Source organism: Balaenoptera borealis, assembly GCF_965194805.1.
Source record: "Balaenoptera borealis genome assembly, chromosome: 18".
Lineage (NCBI taxonomy): Eukaryota > Metazoa > Chordata > Mammalia > Artiodactyla > Balaenopteridae > Balaenoptera > Balaenoptera borealis.
Genome location: NC_138877.1, coordinates 69,429,644 through 69,449,621, shown reverse-complemented (window position 1 = coordinate 69,449,621; position 19,978 = coordinate 69,429,644). Strand labels below are relative to the sequence as shown.

Below are 19,978 nucleotides of genomic sequence, written 5' to 3'. Positions count from 1 at the left end.
CAGCCTTAAAATGTTTCTGAAAGACGAAACCTTTTAAATTGTCCACTAATGGGCAGTCATTCCCGTTCCCTCCACTGCTTTCTGCCTGAGTTGTCTTCAAGAGGAAAAAAAAAGATCTTTGGGGGGCATACCACGTAGGGTGGGAGTTACCTGCCTTCACCCAGACCTGCTGGCCCTTCAGCGCCCTGCAGAGGGGGTGTGGCTGGGGGCAGACCTAGATTCCTGGCTCTTCCCCATTGACTTGCTCCAGGCAGAATAAACATGCTTTGAGCAACTGCCGGCAAGCAAGTTAAAAGATGCTCCTCTAGCAGGCCTGCAAAAAATATTCTAAAAGGCAAACCATTTGCTGCATTTCCTCGGAGCCAACTGTGGGAAGTGTCTGCTTGGTCAGCAGCCAGTGCAGACGGGCCCTGGGTGGCTGGTGACAGCTGGCGAGGCCCGATCTTAACCCCATTCCCCGCCCCTCGGAGGCCCCTGCCTCCTGGGCCACACCTAGGACTTCTCTGCCTTTCCACTGCCCTCCTTCCAGGAACCCAGGTAACAGTCACAGAGAAGTCTGTCTGGTTTCATTGTATGTTGGGTTCCAGAAAATAATTGAGTTTAAGGGAGGCCACTACAAAGCTGTTTTAGAAATACTTTGGAAATACTCAGATGATGGTGGAAATCGAAATGAAAGATGCTAAGTTTCTGCTGCTGACTAGGGATTGTGAAGTGTGTTGAACTCAGATAAAAATGTAAACTGGTAATAATTACGGAGTGAGTAGCCTACGGATTGCCTTCTTTCCATGATCCCATTTAATCTTTTTTTTAGCTCAACTTTCTTTGATGTGTGATTTACACACAAGAAAACTCACATTAAGTACAGCTGTGGAACTACTGCCCTAATGGAGATAAGAACGCCCCCCATCCCATACTGGCTGGTCTGAGCACTGCCCCTAGAGGTTGGTTTTGCAGGATCCGGATGGTGGCCTTCTGTCGGGCACGGATGCTTACCGCTGCCCCTGCTCCCGGGAAGGCTGGGGGGCAGCGCCGGCCCCAGTCATGGTCCGAGTCCAGAGCACTTCGCCCTCCCTGGCCCCCGCATCCGTGTCTAGGCATCTGAAGGAAGTGCCGGCGGAGCCACAGGACTGAATGTGACCTCCATCGATTTGCACCCTGAGCAGTATCTGAACCTGCGGTTTTTGTGACAGAGAAATTGAGAGATTCCAAACAGGCTGAAGGCCTGCAGGACCTCTTTGGGAATCTGGACTGAGAGGGAAATCCCTTGGTTTACTGCAGCAAGTATTTATTAAGTGGCTACTGCATGCACTGAACTGTGCTGGCTGACGTGGAGGATGTGAAATGAAGAGAGGGTTAGGCCCCCCACCCTTGAGGAGCTTTGTGGTTCCAAGAAAGAGTTTAGAAAGAATGATTCCAGGCAAGACAAAGTGCAAAGTGAAAATGCGGGGTCCCTTGGTCAGAAGGCAGGAGAAGGTACTGTTAAAGTTCCTGAAGTAGGCAGCCTTTTCCTTTCTTCAGTCTCTCTTGACTTGTCACGGTGTTTTTCAGTTGCTATTTTATTATTTATTATTTTATTTATATTTTATTTAATTTTATATTATTATTTATTGTTATACTACATTCTCAGCCTTGAGTTTTTCATTTACCTTTATGTTGCACAACTTCAGTTTTAAGTTTAAATGCAAACATAGGAACATTTGACTCGTATGTATGACAGTATTTTGTAACTTGTGCAGGCCTATGTACTTTATTCTTGCGAGAACTGGAAGCTCTGCTCAAAACTGTCTCAACTGTATTGATTTCCCTTGTTGACATGTGCCAACTCTACCAACACTGTCCGCCTTCGGCGCCTGGTGCTGGAGCGGAGACTGCGGACGGGGACCCGGGGGCTCTGCGGGTCGCCCTTGCCCCCCATGTGTGTCTCGTGTGTGTGGCTGGCCTGTTGGGAGAGGCACCCAAGGAAGGAAGGAGAGGGTAGAGTTTCTGGCCTGCTGGTGTTTCTATGCGTCCTTCCTGCGGTCAGAGCCGGTTCTGCTTGGAATGGAAAGGTGGCCTCTCCCGGCTGTGCCAGGCGTCTATGTAGCTCGCGCCTCGGCCTCGCTCGGAGTCTCGCTGATCCCACCGGTCGTGGGTCCGCCGGGTCCTGTGCTCCTGGGTCGTGGAGAACACGGTGAGCCGCTGGGGCTGCACGGACCTTCTCTGCTGGCGAGTAGGCGCTCGTGCCCTCATCAGACATCACTTACACAGCACGCGTCCAGATACGATTGCTAACCGTCCCGGGATCGGGGCCGCTTCTGGGTGCTCATTCCCCGGGCAGGCTACCCTGGTGTGTGCCCCGCGCCCGCGCAACACCTGTGGGCACCTTAGGGACGAGGATGGCAATGGAACCTGGTGGGGGGCGTTCCCGGGCCGTGGCTGCGGGGGGCCCTTCGGGGCTGGGAGTTGTTCCTGTTCTGCGTCTGCGCAGGAGGCAGGAGGCAGGAGAGGACGCCTCCTCCTGGAGCCGGTGGAGCCCCTGCAGGGCAGGGAGGGGTGTGAAGGCAGGTCTTCAGCCTGGCCATCTGTGTACGTCGTTTCATCTCCTAGTTTCCCCGTCTGTAAAATGGACAGCGGTGGGGAGTGAGGCGACCTCGCTTTGAGTGTTAATTTGAGAGCGTAAGCGAAGCATCTGTCATCTAACACGGTAAAAATGCCCTCGGTCCTGGTGGTGGCATAATTCATATTTTCCCCTCTGAGCCGCAGGTGGAGCCCGGCTTCCTGAAGCCACGCCCACCGGGCAGGTGGGCTCTCGGTGATGAGGGCTGTTCCGGGGGTCCGACTCGCGAGGACACGAGTGGTGCTGTCTCGGCCGCGCCTCCGCTCCAGCCGCCCGCTCCCCATCCCCCCCGTCCCCTCGGCGCTGGGCCTGTCCAGCTGCTGCTGGCGGACCTCAGAGTGCGCCTGGCGGCGGCGGACCATCACGTCTCCCTTGTGGTCACTGTATGTTTAAAAGCTGGCAACACAGTGGCCTTTAAAATGGTGTGGCATTAAAAGTTTTCTTTTTCTTCAAAGAATTTCTGGCGTGGGCAAAGCGTAAAAGCCCGCGGGCCGCTTGCCAGGCAGCACTCCGAGGCCCCGTGGGGCATCAGGACCGGGACGCGCCGCTTGTCCTCACGGACCCGCGAAGGCTCGGAGTCTGGGGGGCGACTGCGAGTGTGGACCCAGCCTCTGCATTTCAGAGGCGCTGCGTCGCCCGGGCCGCTGGGCTCACGTCAGAAGGGTGTCCTGCCACACACGTTTCTGGGGTCCCCAGCGGGGCGGCGGGCAGGAAGTCCTAGCGGCTGCTGCAAAGGCGGCAGCGCGAGGGGGAGCATCAAAGCGGCCGCAGGACACGCGGCCTCCTTGGCAGCGCCCGGCCCGGGAGAGGCTGACCGAGCCCAAGGGCAGAGGTCGAGGCGGCTTGTTTTTTCACCTGTTTCCTACAGCGCTGGAAACCTCTGAAGAATGACCGTGTAACTAGAGCAGACACTCAGGCGTCTCTCCGGGGACAGGAACGTTCCAGTAGGAAGGGAGGGCGGTTCCTATACAAGGAGAAACGAGCACACATCACACGTGCCTTTTACCGACGTTCGGCGGCCCTGAGTAACGTCTGCTGAGGCCGTGCCCGGGCCAGTGGCCACACGAGGTCCAGGGCAGCGCGTGGCTTTGCTGAAGCTGGCCCTCGCTGTGACAGGGGCCGTCACGGGTTGGGCGGGAGCCAACTTTGACCCACGATGTTGAACGAGAAAAGCTCCTCGTACAGCAGGCAGGCGGGGAGGCAGAGATGCGGGGCTGCTGGGCGTCCAGCCAGGGGCGGGTGGCAGAGCCGTAACTCGGCGAGACCACAGCCGGCCGTTTCACCTGTCTTTTCTAGCACAGCCTATCCTCTACAGCAGGCAGGCAGTGTTCACGGCTTAAGGATTTATCACTTAGAGAAAACAGTAAAATCTGTATGTCATCATTTCCAGCTGTCTAGCATTTCCTCCTGTCATTAAATATTAATACAGGATGAATATTTTGTGGAGACACCTTTTTTCATTTTTAAAGGTTGTTTTCACGGTAGAAGCTGGTGTCCATTTAAATCCTTTGGCACCTGGTATGTGTGTGTGTTTCTAAATATGGTCCCAGTGTGTGCAATAGTTAATTTGTAAACTAGCAGATTAAACTCTGAAATTAAGTCCTGCCTTTTACACTCTTGCCACCAGGTGGCTAAGAAAAAATATTAAGCAGGAAAACCCCAATAATTATGCGAAGGACTCATAATGACTTTCAATTTCTGCTTCAGCGATGAAATATGAAACTCTAGATGGACTGTTTCAGTAAGAAAGCTGCTGAATAAGTGACAGAGGCATTTCAAGCAGTGCCAGGCCAGATGGACATTTCCATGAGTGTTGTTTTCTTAAATATTGACAATGTTAAACTAACCAAATTTTGCTGAAATAAAACTTTTTGAGACTCTCTCTGAGCCTGTTCCACCTCTGGGCTGACCCCTGGATGTCCACATTATTCCTAACTAGTTGGGTTTGAGACAAGGGTTCAGCTTTTGGGCTTTAAGACTCCCAAGGGGGAGGGTGACTAAGTCCTGATCACAGCAGGGCCTCCCAATCAGGAAAGTTGCTTGCAAAGGCATCGCTTGAGTTCATTTAGAATCAGTTCTAAAACCCAAAAGTAAAATGCATCAAGTTGAATGTTTATATATCTTGTATGTCTCTTCCATAGATTCTTTTATTAATGATAAGATATTATAGGGAAATCTGTGCATGGGGGGTGGTGACATGATAGGGTGGAAATGCTTTTAGGCTTCTCTTCATGGAATGCACCTATTAAAGACAGCACCACGTGGCAGAAACTGTACCCCCCCACCCCGTCCCATGTTGCTACGGCATCTTGAGACGGTGGATCTTGTCCAGTGAATTCAAAACCCAGTTTTGAATACAAAAACCAGTTTCCTCGCCGGTGCTCATGTGGCCACTCAACTTCTGTGCGTTCCACTTTGCCCTTCAGTTCTCTAATTTATTAACTTTGACAAGTAACCTCTTGGTTGTACATGATTTTATTCACAATTCATTTTTCTGACTCAAAGTGAACATGAGTGCCTTAATCCTCTAATGGGAATTAATTGCTTGTTTCAGTGCTTAACTCTGATCCTTTCTCAATCCCCACAGGGATGAGGCTCTTCCTGAAGGATCTGTGTTTGTTGTTCAAAACGCAATCGGAAAGGTAATGATGTTTTTCTTGTGAAAGGAGCCAGAAATGCAGAATATTAGTTTTCTTTTTTTATTACATAAGTAGTATTCTCAAACTATTATTATAAAGGATAAAATTCAGTAGATAAAATGTAGAAAACTATAATTTGGTCATTCTATCAGGCTACATTATTTCCTAGAAAAGTTTAAATTTTTATTGCCAGGTTTTGTTTTGTTTTTTTTTTTTTAAATAAGAAATAAGCTATCATCTTCTGTGGAAGAAAGTTACTGAACTAATTTTCTACAGAGGAGTTGGAATCAACACCCTGTGGCTTAACCATGATCATTTCTATGTAATATCAATCAATCACCTTCCCAGGTATTTGCTTTGGCTCTGAAAAATTAAGGCCACAACTAATGCTTGATATGGCTTGATTCCCTCTCCCATTTATTATGTAGAATATTCTTTTTTGTTTTATTTATAAGGGTCTTCCTTGAGAAGAATATAAGCTAGTAGATATATAAGATCTTGATAAAGGAAGGAGTTGGGGTGGAGAACTTAGGTGGGAACAGGGTCAAGGGGAAAAGGGAATTAATTAACCTTCATCGGGTCCTAAGGCCTGGCCCACAGTTGGCAGTCAGTAGTGATTAGCTCTTAGGGAGACAGGATGAATGCAGTTTTAAAGAACAGGCATAGAAGTTCAGAGAGAGAGTTTAAATAACGTTCCCAGAGACCCACAGTTGTTGTTTGTTAGGTGGTGGAGGTGAGAATTTGATTCAGGCCTGTCATTGTACCACAGTGTCCTTCTTTTACACTTACCGTGTATGCATTATGCCCTTTAATGGCCATCTGGCCCAGTGATGTTCCCTGCCGGGGCTGGCCTGACCTGACCATCAGTGTCCTAGAACAGGCCAACCTGGGAGCATTTACTTCACATTAAAGCAGAGATGGAACCGCTCCTGATGGTCACTCTTCAAGTAGCTCTGGAAAAGCCCAAATGGCTCACCTACAGCTGTTTCTATCCATTATTTATTGACTCAAGTACTTGCATTTTATCCAAGACTCCAACCATAACCCACTGCCGTGGAAGGAACTACCACATGGCAGGAGGAGAATGGGGTGGAAGACAGACTGTAATGTATGAGCCTCAGAAGGTAGCATTCCCTTCTGCAGTGCTACCCTCTCGTAGCCTGGCCCAGAGGTGTTGTGTGTCAGGAGGGGCCCAGTGTGTTTGTTTCTGGCCTGAGTGAATCACAGGCATATTTTGAGTTAGCCCTGGCTGTGGTCTGAGTGGATCTGGCCAATGCAATAGTCTTTTCACATGTTCTGATGGCTGTGACCTTCACAGCAGCCCTTGGAAATCAGCTGAACGTGACGTACAAGGAACAGGAGTATAGGGCAATAAGGAACTCGAAAAAGAAAAACTAAACCCAAAGCTAGCAGAGGAAGGAAATAATACAGATGAGAACAGAGATGAATAGAGAAAAATCAATGAAACCAAGAGTTGATTTTCTTAAAAGAGCCACAAACTTTTTTAGCTAGATTAACTAAGAAAAAAAAGAAGATGCAAATAACTAAAATCAAAAATGAAAGCAAGAACATTAAAACCCATTTTACAAAAATATAAAGGATTGTAAGAGAATACTGTGAACAATTTTATGGCAACAAATTGGTAACCTAAATGAAATGGATAAATTCCTAGAAACACACACCTTACTTACTAAGACTGAATCATGATGAAATAAATAGAAAATCTGAACAGACCTATAACGAGTAAGAAGATTGACTCACTCAGTAATCAAAAGTCTCTCCACAATGAAAATTCCAGAACCAGATGGCTTCACTGGTGAATTCTACCAAAAACATGTAAAGAGAATGAGCATGAGTTCTCAAACTCTTCCCAAAAATTTAAAAGGAGGGAACACTTCCAAACTCATTCAGTGAGGCCAGCACAACCCTGATAACCGAAGCCAGAAGAACAGACACTATAAGAAAAGTACAGACTAATCTCTCAGATGAAGATTGATGCAAAAATTCTAAACAAAATACTAGCAAAGAGAATTCAATAACACATTAAAAGGATTATATACCATGACCAAGGAAGATTTATTCTTGGAATGCAACGATGGTTCAACATATGAAAATCAGTCAATATAGTACACTACTTTAACAGAATGAAGGAAAAAAAACTATCATCTCAATTGATACAGAAAATCATTTGACAAGATTCAACACCACTTCATGGTAAAAACACTTAAACTAGGAATAGAAGGAAATTATCTCAGCCTAATAAAGGCTGTATATGACAAGCCCATAGCTAACATCACACTTAATGGTGAAAAAGCGTTATAGATAGGGATGTTTGCTTTTACCACTTTTATTCAATATAGTGATAAAAGTTATACATGGACAATCAGGCAAGAAAAAGTAATAAAAGACATCCAAATTGGAAAGGAAGAAGTAGGATTCTGTCTGTTCACATGATCTTATGTAGAAAATCCTAACGTTTCCACAAGAAAACTATTAAAACTAGTAAATAAATTCAGCAAAGTTGCAGGGTACAAAATCAGTGTACAAAAATCAGTTGCATTTCAATACGTTAATGATGAACAATCCAAAAAAATTTTTTTAAACAATTCCACTTACAATAACATCAAAAAGAATAAAATACTTAGGAAACTTAACCAAGGAGACAAAAGACTTGTACACTGAAAACTACAAAACACTGTTGAAAGAAATTAAATAGAAAGACCTCTTCATGGATTGGAAGACTTAATATTGTTACGATGTCAGTACTACCTAAACAGATTTAATGCTATTCTTGTCAAAATTCCCAATAGTGTTTTTCTTTCAGAAAGAAAAAAAAAAAAAAAAATCCATCCTGAAATTCATATGGAATTTCAAGGGACCCCAAGTGAGCAAAGCAATCTTGAGGAAAAAACAAAAAACAAAGTTGGAGGTCTCATATGTCCTGATTTCAAAACATAATACTGCAAAGCTACAGCAATCAAAACAGCATGATATTGACATTAAGACAGACAGATAGGGCTTCCCTGGTGGCGCAGTGGTTGAGAGTCTGCCTGCCAATGCAGGGGACACGGGTTCGAGCCCTGGTCTGGGAGGATCCCACATGCCGCGGAGCGACTAGGCCCGTGAGCCACAACTGCTGAGCCTGCGCGTCCGGAGCCTGTGCTCCGCAACGGGAGAGGCCGTGACAGTGAGAGGCCCGCGCACCGCGATGAGGAGTGGCCCCCGCTCGCCGCAACTGGAGAGGGCCCTCGCACAGAAACGAAGACCCAACGCAGCCATAAATAAATAAATAAAATTTTAAAAAAAAATTAAAAAAAAAAAAGACAGATATGTAGATCAATTGAACACAACAGAGAATGCAGAAATAACCCAGAAATAAATCCTTAGATATATGGTCAAATGATTTTTGACGAAGGTGGAAAGACCAACAGGGAACAGACAGTCTTTTCAACAATTGGAAAACTAGATATTTATATGCAAAATAATGAAGTTGGGCCCTTACTTTACACCATATACAAAGATTAACTCCACATGGATAAAAGTGCTCAACATAAGAGCTAAAACTATAAAACTCTTAGGAGAAGACACAGGGCAAAAGCTTCATGACACTGGGCTTGGCAAAGGTTTCTTGGCTATGCCACCAGAATCACAGGCAATAAAAGCAAAAATTGGGTGACATCAAAATTTAAAACTTCTGTGCAGCAAAAAACACAATCAACAGAGTAAAAAGGCAACCTCAGCCTATGAAATGGAAGAAGATATTTGCAAATCATATATCTAATAAGAGGTTAATGTCCAGAAGATACAGAGAACTCCAGTAACTCAACAAAGAAAAAAAAAATCTGATTAAAAAACAAACAGGCAACGGGGCTTCCCTGGTGGCACAGTGGTTAAGAATCCTCCTGCCGGGGCTTCCCTGGTGGCGCAGTGGTTGAGAACGTGCCTGCCAATGCAGGGGACACGGGTTCGAGCCCTGGTCTGGGAAGATCCCACATGCCGTGGAGCAACTAGGCCCGTGAGCCACAACTACTGAGCCTGCGCGTCTGGAGCCTGTGCTCCACAACAAGAGAGGCCGCGATAGTGAGAGGCCCATGCACCACGATGAAGAGTGGCCCCCGCTTGCCACAACTAGAGAAAGCCCTAGCACAGAAACGAAGACCCAACATAGCAATCAATCAATCAATCAATTAAAAAAAAAAGAGGGCTCACCAAAAGCAATCCATCCCCTTACAGTGAAAGACTCGTCCTCAAATACAATTTCTCTCATAAAAAAAAAAAAGAATCCTCCTCCCAATGCAGGGGACATGGGTTCTAGCCCTGGTCAGGGAACTAGATCCCACATGCATGCCACAACTAAGAGTTTTCATTGCCACAACTGAGGAGCCAGTGAGCCGCAACTGAAGGAGCTGGCGAGCCACAACTAAGGAGCCCCACCTGCTGCAACTAAGACCCAGCGCAACCAAAATAAATTTAAAAAACAAAACAACAACAAAAGAAAAAACAGGCAAAGGACTTGAAGAGACATTTCTCCAAAGAAGATATGCAATGGCCAACATGAAAAGATGTTCAACATCACTAATCATTACAGAAATGCAAATTAAGACTCACAGTGAAGCAAAATGAAAAGACAACCCACAGCATGGGAGAAAATATTTGCAAACGAAGTGACCAACAAGGGAATTAATCTCCAAAATATACAAACAGCTCACGCAGCTCAATATCAAAGAAACCCGATCAAAAAATGGGCAGAAGACCTAAATAGACACTTCTCCAAAGGAGACATACAGGTAGCCAAAAAGCACATGAAACAATGCTCAACGTCGGTAATCATTAGGGAAATGCAAATCAAAACTATTATGAGGTATCACCTCACACAGGTCAGAATGGCCATCATCAAAAAGTCTACAAATAATAAATGCTGGAGAGGGTGTGGAGAAAAGGGAACCCCCTTACACTGCTGGCAGGAATGTAAATTGGTACGACCACTATGGAGAACAGTATGGAGGGTCCTTAAAAGCTAAAAATAGAACTACCATATGATCCAGCAATCCCACTCCTGGGCATATATCCAGAGAAAACCGTAATTCAAAAAGATACATGCACCCCAATGTTCATTGCAGCACTATTTACAATAGCCAAGACATGAAAGCAACCTAAATGTCCATCGACAGAGGAATGGATAAAGAAGATGTGGTATGTATATACAATGGAATATTACTCAGCCATGAAAAAAAGAAGGAAATAATGCCATTTGCAGCAACATGGATGGACCAAGAGATGATCATACTAAGTGAAGTAAATCAGAAAGAGAAAGACATATATAATATCACTCATGTGGACTCTCATTTAAAAAAATGATACAAATGAACTTATTTACAAAACAGAAACAGACTCACAGATTTCAAAAACATTATGGTTAGCAAAGGGGAAACGGGGTGGGGAGGGATAAATTAGGAGCATGGGATTAACATATACACACTACTATATATAAAATAGATAACCAACAAGGACCTACTGTATAGCACAGGGAACTCTCCTCAATATTCTGTAATAACCTATATGGGTAAAAAATCCGAAAAAGAATGAATATATGAATATGTATAACTCAATCACTTTGCTGTACACCTGAAACTAACACAACATTGTAAATCAACTATACTCCAATAAAAAACAAAACAAAAAACCCACAGTGAAATAGCACCTCACACCCTTTAGGATGGCCACTATTAAAAAAAAAGGAGAGAGAGGGAGAAGGGAGGAAGGGAGGAAATAACAAGTACTGGTGAGGACGTGGAGAAATTGGAACGCTTGTGCACTGCAGGTGGCAGTGTAAACTGGCCGTCAGCAGCCTCTCTGGCCCCCAGGGTTGCTACATGACTGGCTTTCTCTTGGCGACACGCTCCCGTCGCCGGCACCCTAATGAACTCTTCCCACCACCCGTCTAAGCGAGCAGCTCCCGAGGCGCCGCTCCTTCCCGTCCCACCTCGAGCCTCCAGAAGGACACAGCGGCCGAGCCGGGGGCCCCGTGGTGCGGTGGTGGGAGGAACAGGCTCCTTTATCCCCGCTCTGTCCCGAAAGGCCACACCCCCCCCCCCCCCCCCCCCGCCGACCCATGAAGACAACAGATGGGAGAGGATGACGAGATTCCGGAAGATAGATAGAACAGAGAGACGAGTGCTGGCCGACTCAGCAGCCTCGAGACACCGGAAACCTAAATCCCTGCTGGAGAGCCCGCCAGCCGGCGCCCCGGACGCCAGAGAAGCTCCCACTGCCGCCCTGTAGGCGTGTGAGGGCGGGGTGAGGGGTGGAAAAGGGGGAGGCGGCCGTCCGAGCGGGGAGCAGAGACCCCGACCGTCCCTCTGCCCAGCAGGGCAAGGGTGGGTTACTGTCCAGAGAGGCTTAGCGGGAGGCCTGGTGTCGGGAGGACCAGGCCCAGCCGACGGTGCGGGCGAGGGGCCCCCTAAAGATGGGGAGGGAGTGGAGTCCACGTCCCGTGGATTCCGTTATCCGGCCCCCACGCCGGGCCGGCCAGTCGACAGGCTCCCCCTCACACAGCTTCCTGCATCGTGTCCCACTTTCCACGTGAAAGGCCAGCCAAGCATACTGAGACGCTTGAAGAAAACCTCTAAAAGAAGCATAAAACAGAAGAGAGGAATTTTGGAGAAATAGAGGCAATAATGGGAAAGATAAAAACTTAAAACCCCTCCAAATTCATGATAATTAATATCTTCCCGAAGAGGAGAGATGGTATTATGTTGAGAAAGAACAGGACGCTAACGAAACGAGGGAACAGGAAAAAGATAGTGGAAATAAATATGGTGGCGAAAATATTCTTCAAAATAATAGAAGTGTTGGGAAGATAGTAGACTACCAAGAGAAAATTGGGAGATTAATCCAGGATATGCAACATCTGAGTTCTGGAGACCCAGAAAGAGAACAGGAAGGAAGGAGAGGGAAGAAAATTCCTAGGACCCAAGATAATGAGTCTTCAGATGGAAGTTTCTGGCACAATGAATGAAAAAAATCCCACGTGGAGACTCCTCATTATAGAACCTCCCAATCCAAGGGCGAAAAGAAGACCCTAGGAGCCTCCAGAGAAGAACCTGAGTCCCGTTCAAAGGGTTGTGGGTCCCAATGGCCCTGGACCTCTCAGCATGAACGGGGGCATCAGAAGACAAGGGAGAAACGCCTTCAAAATTCTGGAAGAAGGCAGTTAGAAATCTCCACCTAGTTACACTGTTAATTGAGGTTGGGAAGGAAAGAACGAGCTTCAGTAACATGAGGGAGTCAACCAAGAAGGGGCCGTGGGACCCAGGGACAGGGCTCTGGGAGAAGCGTGGGACGCACCACAGACCAGGCTGGAGCACGAGGGGCGCCGGGAGCCACAGCTCCAGGGAGGAACGGAAGCCGCGGGGGGGTCAGGGCTGGAAGGGTTCTTCAGGTGCCTTCAGAAAACATGAGGCCGGAGGGCTGTCAGAGGAACTGGAGCAAAGCGCAAAAAAGGGGGAAAAAAGGCCGAAGCAATTTTCAATTCCAAAAAAAACAAGAAGTTGTCCAAGAAAGGAAATTAATCATAGTACACTGTGTGCCTTATCTGAGAACAGTGTCTACACAGTTCTAATGCTGAACTGAATATGGATTTGACCAAAAATTGCGATGTGAGCCTATCGGAGGAATGTGGGGCGAGAGGCAGGCGCTAGGCTCTACAGCAGGAACCCCTGACGCAGCCTTACCGAGCGGGCGGGACCTGCCCGGGCGTCAACTCCTGCACCACCACAGCAGTCCTCCAGGCAGGTGGCTGTCTACCTCCTCTTGACAGTCCAGGAAGCCAGAGCACAGAGAGGTTAAGTTGTTTGCCTAAAGTCACACAGCTAGTAAGTGGCAGAGCCAGGATTTCAACCCAGGGAAGTTGGTTCTAAAGTCTGTGCTTTAAACCGCTGTGCTCACCTGTTTTGGGTAGGAAGGCAGACAATTTAAAACATCGGTAAGCAGCGGTATATAACCAACAACGTGGAGACAAATACCAAATGCAACAACAGTTCAGGGGCTTAAACGGGTCTCTTCAAGGGAGTGGGAATGGGTAGGGATTTTATCTTCTTTGTAAAGTTATTTGACTTTATCTTACAGACACGTGTTGCTGTAAAATCTAATCAAAGGGTGGGGACACGAGAACACCAGGGATCAGGAGAGCGACGCGACACCGCCAGTGTCGACTGCTCTGGCCCAGCTGTGCGGCCTCAGTCCTCACCGACACGACACTCGGCCTCGAGGGACTGGGCAGTTTCCCCGCTCTCTCTCCACTCTTCACGTTCTGGTAGCGAACAAGGCAAGCAGTGGTTTACAGAACATGCGCCGCGAAGAGAGCCAACCAGGGTGACAGAGGCCAGAGGGCTGGGGTGGGTGCCGCTCAGGGAGGGTGTCACCTGGGAAGGGAGGCGAGGGCTCACGGCCACAGGCCCCGACGGGCCGAGCCCTGGAGAGTGTGCGGCCAGGCCCCTGGGGGCTGCACGGGGACAGGCCGGAGGGACCAGGCAGCGGGCCCACCAGGGTTCTGGGGGACGGTCCTGGCGAGGGTGGGAGCCACGCATCCTGCTTCGACCTGGAGTTGTTACTGCCAGAACGTGCTGGAAGGCGGATACAAGTGTGGGAGAGGGAAGGCGGGGCTGGCTGGGCTCCCTCCCGCCCTAGGTCCCCGTCTGTCTCTCCATCCTCCCAGGCATGCCCGCCCCCAGCAGCAGTGGGCCTGCCTCCTCCTCGGCCCCTGCACCTCCGAGTCCAGGCTCTCCTCGTTCACATCTTGACTTGCATACCTGGGCAGTTGCCGCTCAAGCCCCACCACTCCGGTCTGCCCTTCCTCCGCCGTCAGTCACTGCAACGAGAGCTCCCATCCCGTCTCTGTCCTGCTCAAGGCTGGCGGCTGAGACCGAGGCGGCAGAGAGGAAGGGTGGGCCCGAGTGGGCAGCTGTGGGGCGCCGCCCATCCTCCCCGGACGCCCTGAAGAGGTGGGGCGAGGCCCAGACCCCCAGACCAGCCCGTGTTTGCTGGGAAGAAAGTCGAGTCCTGTGAGTTAAGTGTGACTTCTCCAAGGGCCACTTGGCCATGTGACTGGTGGCAGAGCCCTCTTGGCACACCGGGGCCATGTCCCTCGGGGTCTGAAGGGCTGGGGGCAAGCGGGGCAGCTAGATGCCAGGCTTGGAACAGGGGCCCAGACATTTAACTTTTCGTTTCCATCTTTGTTTGAGTCACTCTTACACAAATCACTTTGGTCGGTTATGTAATAATCTGTGGCCCAGACCCAGGAAGGGGGGTAAATATTTACCTTCTCTCTCTCTGGAGCCACAGTCGGTCGCTGTGCTGAGTCACAGTGAGTCACAGGGAGGCAGTGTCACCCTCTAGGACCTTGAAGAAGGAAGGAACACAGAAAGGTGCAGGTAACTGTTCTGCTGCGTCTTCCCGGCGCCAGAATGTAAATTTAGTGCTGAAACCGGAATTCTCTTTGGTAGCCGATGACAGGTGATTATTCATGTATATAGGTATACACATATATATACATATATACGTTTCTATTTGCTTATCGTTTTTACTTTTCTGTAATATTTACTGTTTAAAGTCATCTTAAAGAGATTGAAAACTAACTGCTCTACGAAACCGCGGTTCTACAGGGCTTGCTGCCACGACAGGCTGCCTCATCTGACACGAGTCGCTCTTCCTGGAACCCTACCTGGAAAGGGTGTCTGGTCGGGAGTGGGGGCCCGGGGCGAGGCCGCCCGTTTCCCCTCCGCGCGGGACCTGTGCGTCCGTCCTCGCTCGCTCGCAGCTCCCGGCCGCATGGCCCACGTGTTCGTGTACGGGACCCTGAAGACGGGCCAGCCCAACCACCGGGTCCTGCTGGAGGGCGCCCACGGTCGCGCAGCCTTCCGGGGCTGGGGTCGCACGGTCGAGCCATACCCGCTGGTGATCGCGGGGCAGCGCAACGTCCCGCGGCTGCTGAACCTGCCGGGCCGGGGGCGCCGAGTGGCTGGGGAGGTCTACGCCGTGGACGAGCAGATGCTGCGCTTCCTGGACGAGTTCGAAGGCTGCCCGGACATGTACCAGCGCACCCGGGTGACAGTCGCTGTCGAGGGGGCGGGCGGGACCCTGCAGTGCTTCGTGTACACCACGGCCACGTACCCGCCCGAGTGGGTCCACCTCCCATACCACGACGATTACGACTCGCAGGGGGAGCACGGGCTTCGCTACAGTCCGCGGTGAAGCAGATGAGAAGCGCGAGGGGAGCGGCCGCCCGAGGACCGAGAGCCTGGTGGTTGGAAGACGGCCTCGCTGGGTCCGCACTCGCTGAACGCAAAAGCCCGAGAACACCCTCTGAAATAAAATTCTTTGGGGGGGGGGCCGGGGTGGGGGAGTGTCTTCTTCGGTGGCAGCCGATTTCCCAAATAATTTTGACATGACTGATAACAAGATTGTTTCCTGAAATCTGTCTTGCTGATGCTGCTTTATCGCTTGCTGCTTAAAAGAGCATCATGGGCTTGAACATACTGGATGAGAAGAACTCAGGATTTTAATTCCCCTAAATGACATTTTGAAAACGCACGTTATGCTTTTCTTATGTTTTTGTTTTTTGCTTTGCTTTGCTTTAGTCTGAAGATAACATTTAAAATGAATATAAAGACTTTGTGTGGCAGCTAGATTTTAACAGCCCTGCGGTATCAGTTCTGTCTGACCTGTAGCACTGAGAAATTTTTTTAAAGCTGATTTTAGACATCTCAATGTAATAAAAGAACCTCAAGAAAAACACGCTGTATTTTAGAGTACTTCTGAATATATATAACATCATTCTTCATAATTTTCAGATCAGGCTTATACAGAGATTATTAAAGATCACTTAACCTAGATGTTTTGGGAAATCAAATATAAAAGTATTGGTGCTATTGTTGGCCCTCTTTTTGAGTCTACTTATTTGGTAGAAGGTTCTTTTCATTCTCATCTAGCAAAATAGCAAGCGCCCACTTGCTGGCAGAGCAGCTGAACACCCCAGTTTCAGACGGAAGCTCACGGGAGCGCAGGGCAAGGCGCGGTTCCTGCCCCCACAAGGGAGCAGCGTTTGGGGGCGGGCCTTTCAGAGAAGAACCAACACATTAGTAATTTGTTCTTCAGGCCTGACAGAAAGCTTCGCTTCCAAATACAAACAGCACCTAGAATAATTTTAGCAAGGCACGAAGTACCAATTACTACCCACCTCCACCCGATAATCTGTCAGGGTTAGAGTCAAATCAGCGCACGACTCTGCCTCTGCATCCTTACCAGCAAATGTACGAAATGTATCCTACGAATTTCAGAGCCAGGTGAAAACGCAGCTGCTGGTCCCGAGTAACCTCGTTCTCCATTGGGAGAGGCCACTTGCTCTTCAACTTAACGGTAGACTGTGATCTTTAACTGCATCTGGCACAAAAGCATGATCGTGATTTTTAGCCCTTTTTTCTTAATTGGAAACTTGCTTCACAAAAACACAGCAAGGCGAGGATGGGTGTCAGCTGATGAGCTGTGGCAGCCCCGCCCACCATCACTGGGCCGGGGGAGCCCCAAGTGGTACCCGCGCCGGTGCCCTGGGACGGGGAGGGGGGTCGCCCCTGGGGACTCGGGGTCCACGCTCACCGTTAGAGCCACACAGGAGGGATTTCCATTTCCAGGGCCGTCATCTGCGCTGTCTGGGCTTCGAGAGGTTATGAACTACCAGAAGCAAGAGTTAGGTCCTCAAGTAGGATGAAGCAGGTAATCAGGTTACAAAGTGGCAAATGCTAACTTAATGAAACTGAGGGCCAAGAACTGGGATTTATATAAATTTTTAAGAAGGATCCCAATGAAACGCTAGTATTTAAAGTCTACTGGCACAGCCCATAGCCTCTTATGTACATTGTCTTCATTCAAAAAAAGGGCAAACTAATATTTAGACAAATGCTCAGTTTTATTGATTTAATTTAGACACTAGGAAATCTCACAGCAGAAGTACAAATCATATGTACAAGTATTTATATCAATAAAAATTTCCATTGGTGATTTTTTGGCAAATGTTGGTTTTGACTATATGTGGAATAAATATGACCATGTAAAATCTGCTACACAGGGGTGTTCCTGCAAAACGCTTGAATAAATTGAGTGTGAAAGAATAATAATACAAATGGCTAATTAAATTGGGTGATGACTGAAAGGCTATAAATACTTCATTCCAGTTCCACGAGCAGATCTCCTTCTGCAACTGTGTCTCCAGCTTTACAATGCACCGATTTCACCTTGAATTCAAAAAAAGAGGGGAGAGTAAGAATTATTAACTAGACCAGGAGGAAGCAATCCCGTCATCCATTTCTGGAAATGAAGGGACAGCCTGGCGGGCTTTGGAGCACAGAACACTCGGAGGTATAGGGCGTCCATCAGAGGGGACCTCGAGCACAGGGACGTCCTCGCCGCGGGCTGTGACTCACCACCTTCCCCTCTTTATCTCTGTCGGTCCTAAAAGCCGCTGGTCATTTGTGCTGTCCTTTGCACAGGGTGCCCTCGGGGGTCTCAGCTGGCAGTGATGATGCTGGATGAGTCCCCACACCCGGGAGAGTTAATGGTGTACTTAGTGTTAAACAAACAAACCGACCAACCCACTCACAATTATACAAGAGTCAAAACAGGTACTAATTAACAGCAGAAATTCCCTAGCCTGACCGGAAGCCTCCTTCTGAAGGGAAATGAAATTCCTCCGAGCACGAGCGCGTGGTCTTGCTGGCGCGACGTGCAACAGGCACTGGGCTCCCGTGACGCTGCCTCCGTGCCCTTTCATTCCACGGATTTCTCCCGATTTTAGTCAACTTCTGCTTTCCCAAATTTGTGTTCACTTTTAAAACTAGAGACAGTCATTTGACTTGGAAGTTCTTGCTGGGGCATGAAGGTGAATGATGGGTTGGAAGTTAATTGGCCGTCTGGGCAAGCGGCAAACGGGAAAAGTGCCAGAGACGTGGGGTTGGGTGCCCTGGCCTGTGTCCCCGCGGCTCTGCCATGAGCTAGCAGCGGCGAGAAGGGCCTTCTCCCCCAGAGCTCCAGCCCGGGGTCTCTCGGGACGAAGAGAACCTGTGCAGTGACCCTTGAAAGGCCTCGTTCCACAGGAGCTATTTGCACTGAAGTGGCTGCTTTTTATGATCTGAAGCCACCGGTGTTTTTATAGGATGTATCTGTCATGATGCTGCGATTCCAGAGTGGAGGACCTGCTTCCACCGTGAACGGGCCCCGGGAGGAAAACGGGCCTCTCAAAGCAGAAACTGCCAGCCCCAGGCTCAGGGGCCCGCTGCTCCTCGCCCTGTGGGGCAGGGCCAACGTGCGAGTTCACCCAGAGCCCATCACCACCCTGACAGCAGCAGGGCCTCCCCAGCAGACAGACCACGCGGACGGGCAGGCTCCTGGCTCCTTCAGGGAGCTGAGGCCACATTCCTTGTGGCGCCAGTGCCTCAGTCCAGCACACGGGCCGCTGGTGTGCATCTGATGTATATTCTGGGTCCCCCAAACGAGGCCAAGTGCTCACCACAGAGGGGAAAGCGCGTGACAGTGATGCAGCGTAAATGCTGACTAATCCCAAGCGACAAACAGAACAATTTTTACAAGAGCAGAAACCAACACTTTCTTGTTCATTTGTTCTTAAAGGGTCATCAGGTATGGAAAGCAGGATTCCCCCGAAGCCGCAGAGCATGCCAATCTCCTCTCCCAAACCCCGAGGAGACTGGGTGCAGCCGTCTGATGCCCCTCCGGCCTGGTCACACGCCGGGCCTCTGCCCTCCTCCTGGCTGGGGCTGGACTGGGGCGTCCCCCTCGGCCTGTTCTCTGAACATCAGTTTCATTTCCTTTGGGGGAGGCAACTGGAGGCTGCGTCTCTCTGATGCAGACTTCACTGGCAGCTGACAGTACCTTCCGCCAGGACACCCACTGTCCCCACGGCTCAGTCGCGCCTTCCAGGACACAGCCAGCCTACGCTGCTGTCCCCACCCCACCCGACCTGCCCCGCCTCTCCTCGCTCCACCGTGCGGTACTTTCAAACCAAACCATCCTTCAGAAAAGGATCATTCTGCTACAAGTGGTGTCTTTCTAGTCGCAGAAAGAATAATGAAGTTATTGCTTAAAAGGACTTTTCTATTTTCTTCAATGAGAAAATTCATTTAAGAAGTTTTACTCTTAACAGATATCAGTACTAATACATCTTTTTTTCCTCCCTAAATCGTTAAGTTCCACGTGTGGATGTGGGTCTTTCAGCTCCTTTTGTCTTGTTTTTTTTTTTTTTAATTTATTATCTATTTATCTATTTTTGGCTGCACTGGGTCCTCGTTGTGGTATGCAGGATCTTTAGTTGCGGCATGCGGGCTCTTAGTTGCGGCATGTAAGCAGGATCTAGTTCCCCAACCGGGGATCGAACCCGGGCCTCCCGCACTGGGAGCACAGAGTCTTACCCACTGGACCACCAGGGAAGTCCCCCTTTCAGCTCGTCTTGATCTAAAAGTGAATTGTTCTCTTTGTGAAGAAATTATCTTGAAGAGTTGCATTAATTTTTGCAATCTCTAAAACCATTTCCTGCTGTGTCACCTAAGTCTCAGATAACTAACTGCCTCTAAGACAGATGTAAACATTAAAAATTAAAGACCCCTTAATTCGAAAGACATTAAGGTGAAGAACAACTGTTCTTCGACTCCCTGGATGTCACACAGACTCTCCTGGAAGG

General features: G+C 48.9%; 4 protein-coding genes across 9 annotated transcripts in view; 2 read left to right on the top strand and 2 right to left on the bottom strand.

Moving 5' to 3' along the window:
* The window catches only part of GGACT (gamma-glutamylamine cyclotransferase), a 41,728-nt gene extending 25,701 nt beyond the window's left edge, over window positions 1–16,027 (top strand). Inside the window, exons 2-4 of one of the 3 annotated variants that reach the window (XM_082366171.1) lie at window positions 5,184–5,238; window positions 13,363–14,297; window positions 14,898–16,027. In XM_082366171.1, the coding sequence (XP_082222297.1) occupies window positions 13,954–14,297; window positions 14,898–15,486 (933 nt within the window). In that variant the 5' untranslated portion in view covers window positions 5,184–5,238; window positions 13,363–13,953 and the 3' untranslated portion in view covers window positions 15,487–16,027. The other 2 variants (XM_082366172.1, XM_082366173.1) reach the window with 2 other exon arrangements.
* The window catches only part of TMTC4 (transmembrane O-mannosyltransferase targeting cadherins 4), a 123,897-nt gene extending 104,410 nt beyond the window's left edge, over window positions 1–19,487 (top strand). The window contains exons 22-23 of one of the 2 annotated variants that reach the window (XM_082366100.1): window positions 5,184–5,238; window positions 18,913–19,487. The gene's annotated coding sequence lies outside the window, so the exon portion shown is untranslated. The remainder of the gene's footprint in view (window positions 1–5,183; window positions 5,239–18,912) is intronic. The other variant, XM_082366101.1, reaches the window with a different exon arrangement.
* LOC309616017 (uncharacterized protein) lies at window positions 1,557–14,640 on the bottom strand. 2 transcript variants are annotated; one of them, XM_082366187.1, is made up of 3 exons: window positions 14,555–14,640; window positions 12,969–13,182; window positions 1,557–3,560 (listed from the first exon to the last, which is right to left on the bottom strand). In XM_082366187.1, exon 3 carries the CDS (start codon window positions 2,956–2,958, stop codon window positions 2,236–2,238), a length of 723 nt encoding a protein of 240 aa, XP_082222313.1. In that variant the 5' UTR covers window positions 2,959–3,560; window positions 12,969–13,182; window positions 14,555–14,640; the 3' UTR covers window positions 1,557–2,235. The 2 variants fall into 2 exon arrangements, 1 of the variants encoding a protein (XP_082222313.1); XR_014237212.1 differs by lacking the exons at window positions 1,557–3,560; window positions 12,969–13,182 and adding an exon at window positions 14,079–14,152.
* Window positions 17,192–19,978, bottom strand: part of PCCA (propionyl-CoA carboxylase subunit alpha) — a 369,304-nt gene continuing 366,517 nt past the window's right edge. For both annotated transcript variants that reach the window (XM_082366113.1, XM_082366112.1), the window contains one exon: window positions 17,192–17,522. In XM_082366113.1, coding sequence (XP_082222239.1) covers window positions 17,454–17,522 — 69 coding nt within the window. In that variant the 3' untranslated portion in view covers window positions 17,192–17,453. The remainder of the gene's footprint in view (window positions 17,523–19,978) is intronic.

What these genes read in the sequence shown, in the direction of transcription:
- LOC309616017 (XM_082366187.1), bottom strand. Translation starts at nt 2,958, where the DNA reads ATGGTCCGCCGCCGCCAGGCGCACTCTGAGGTCCGCCAGCAGCAGCTG.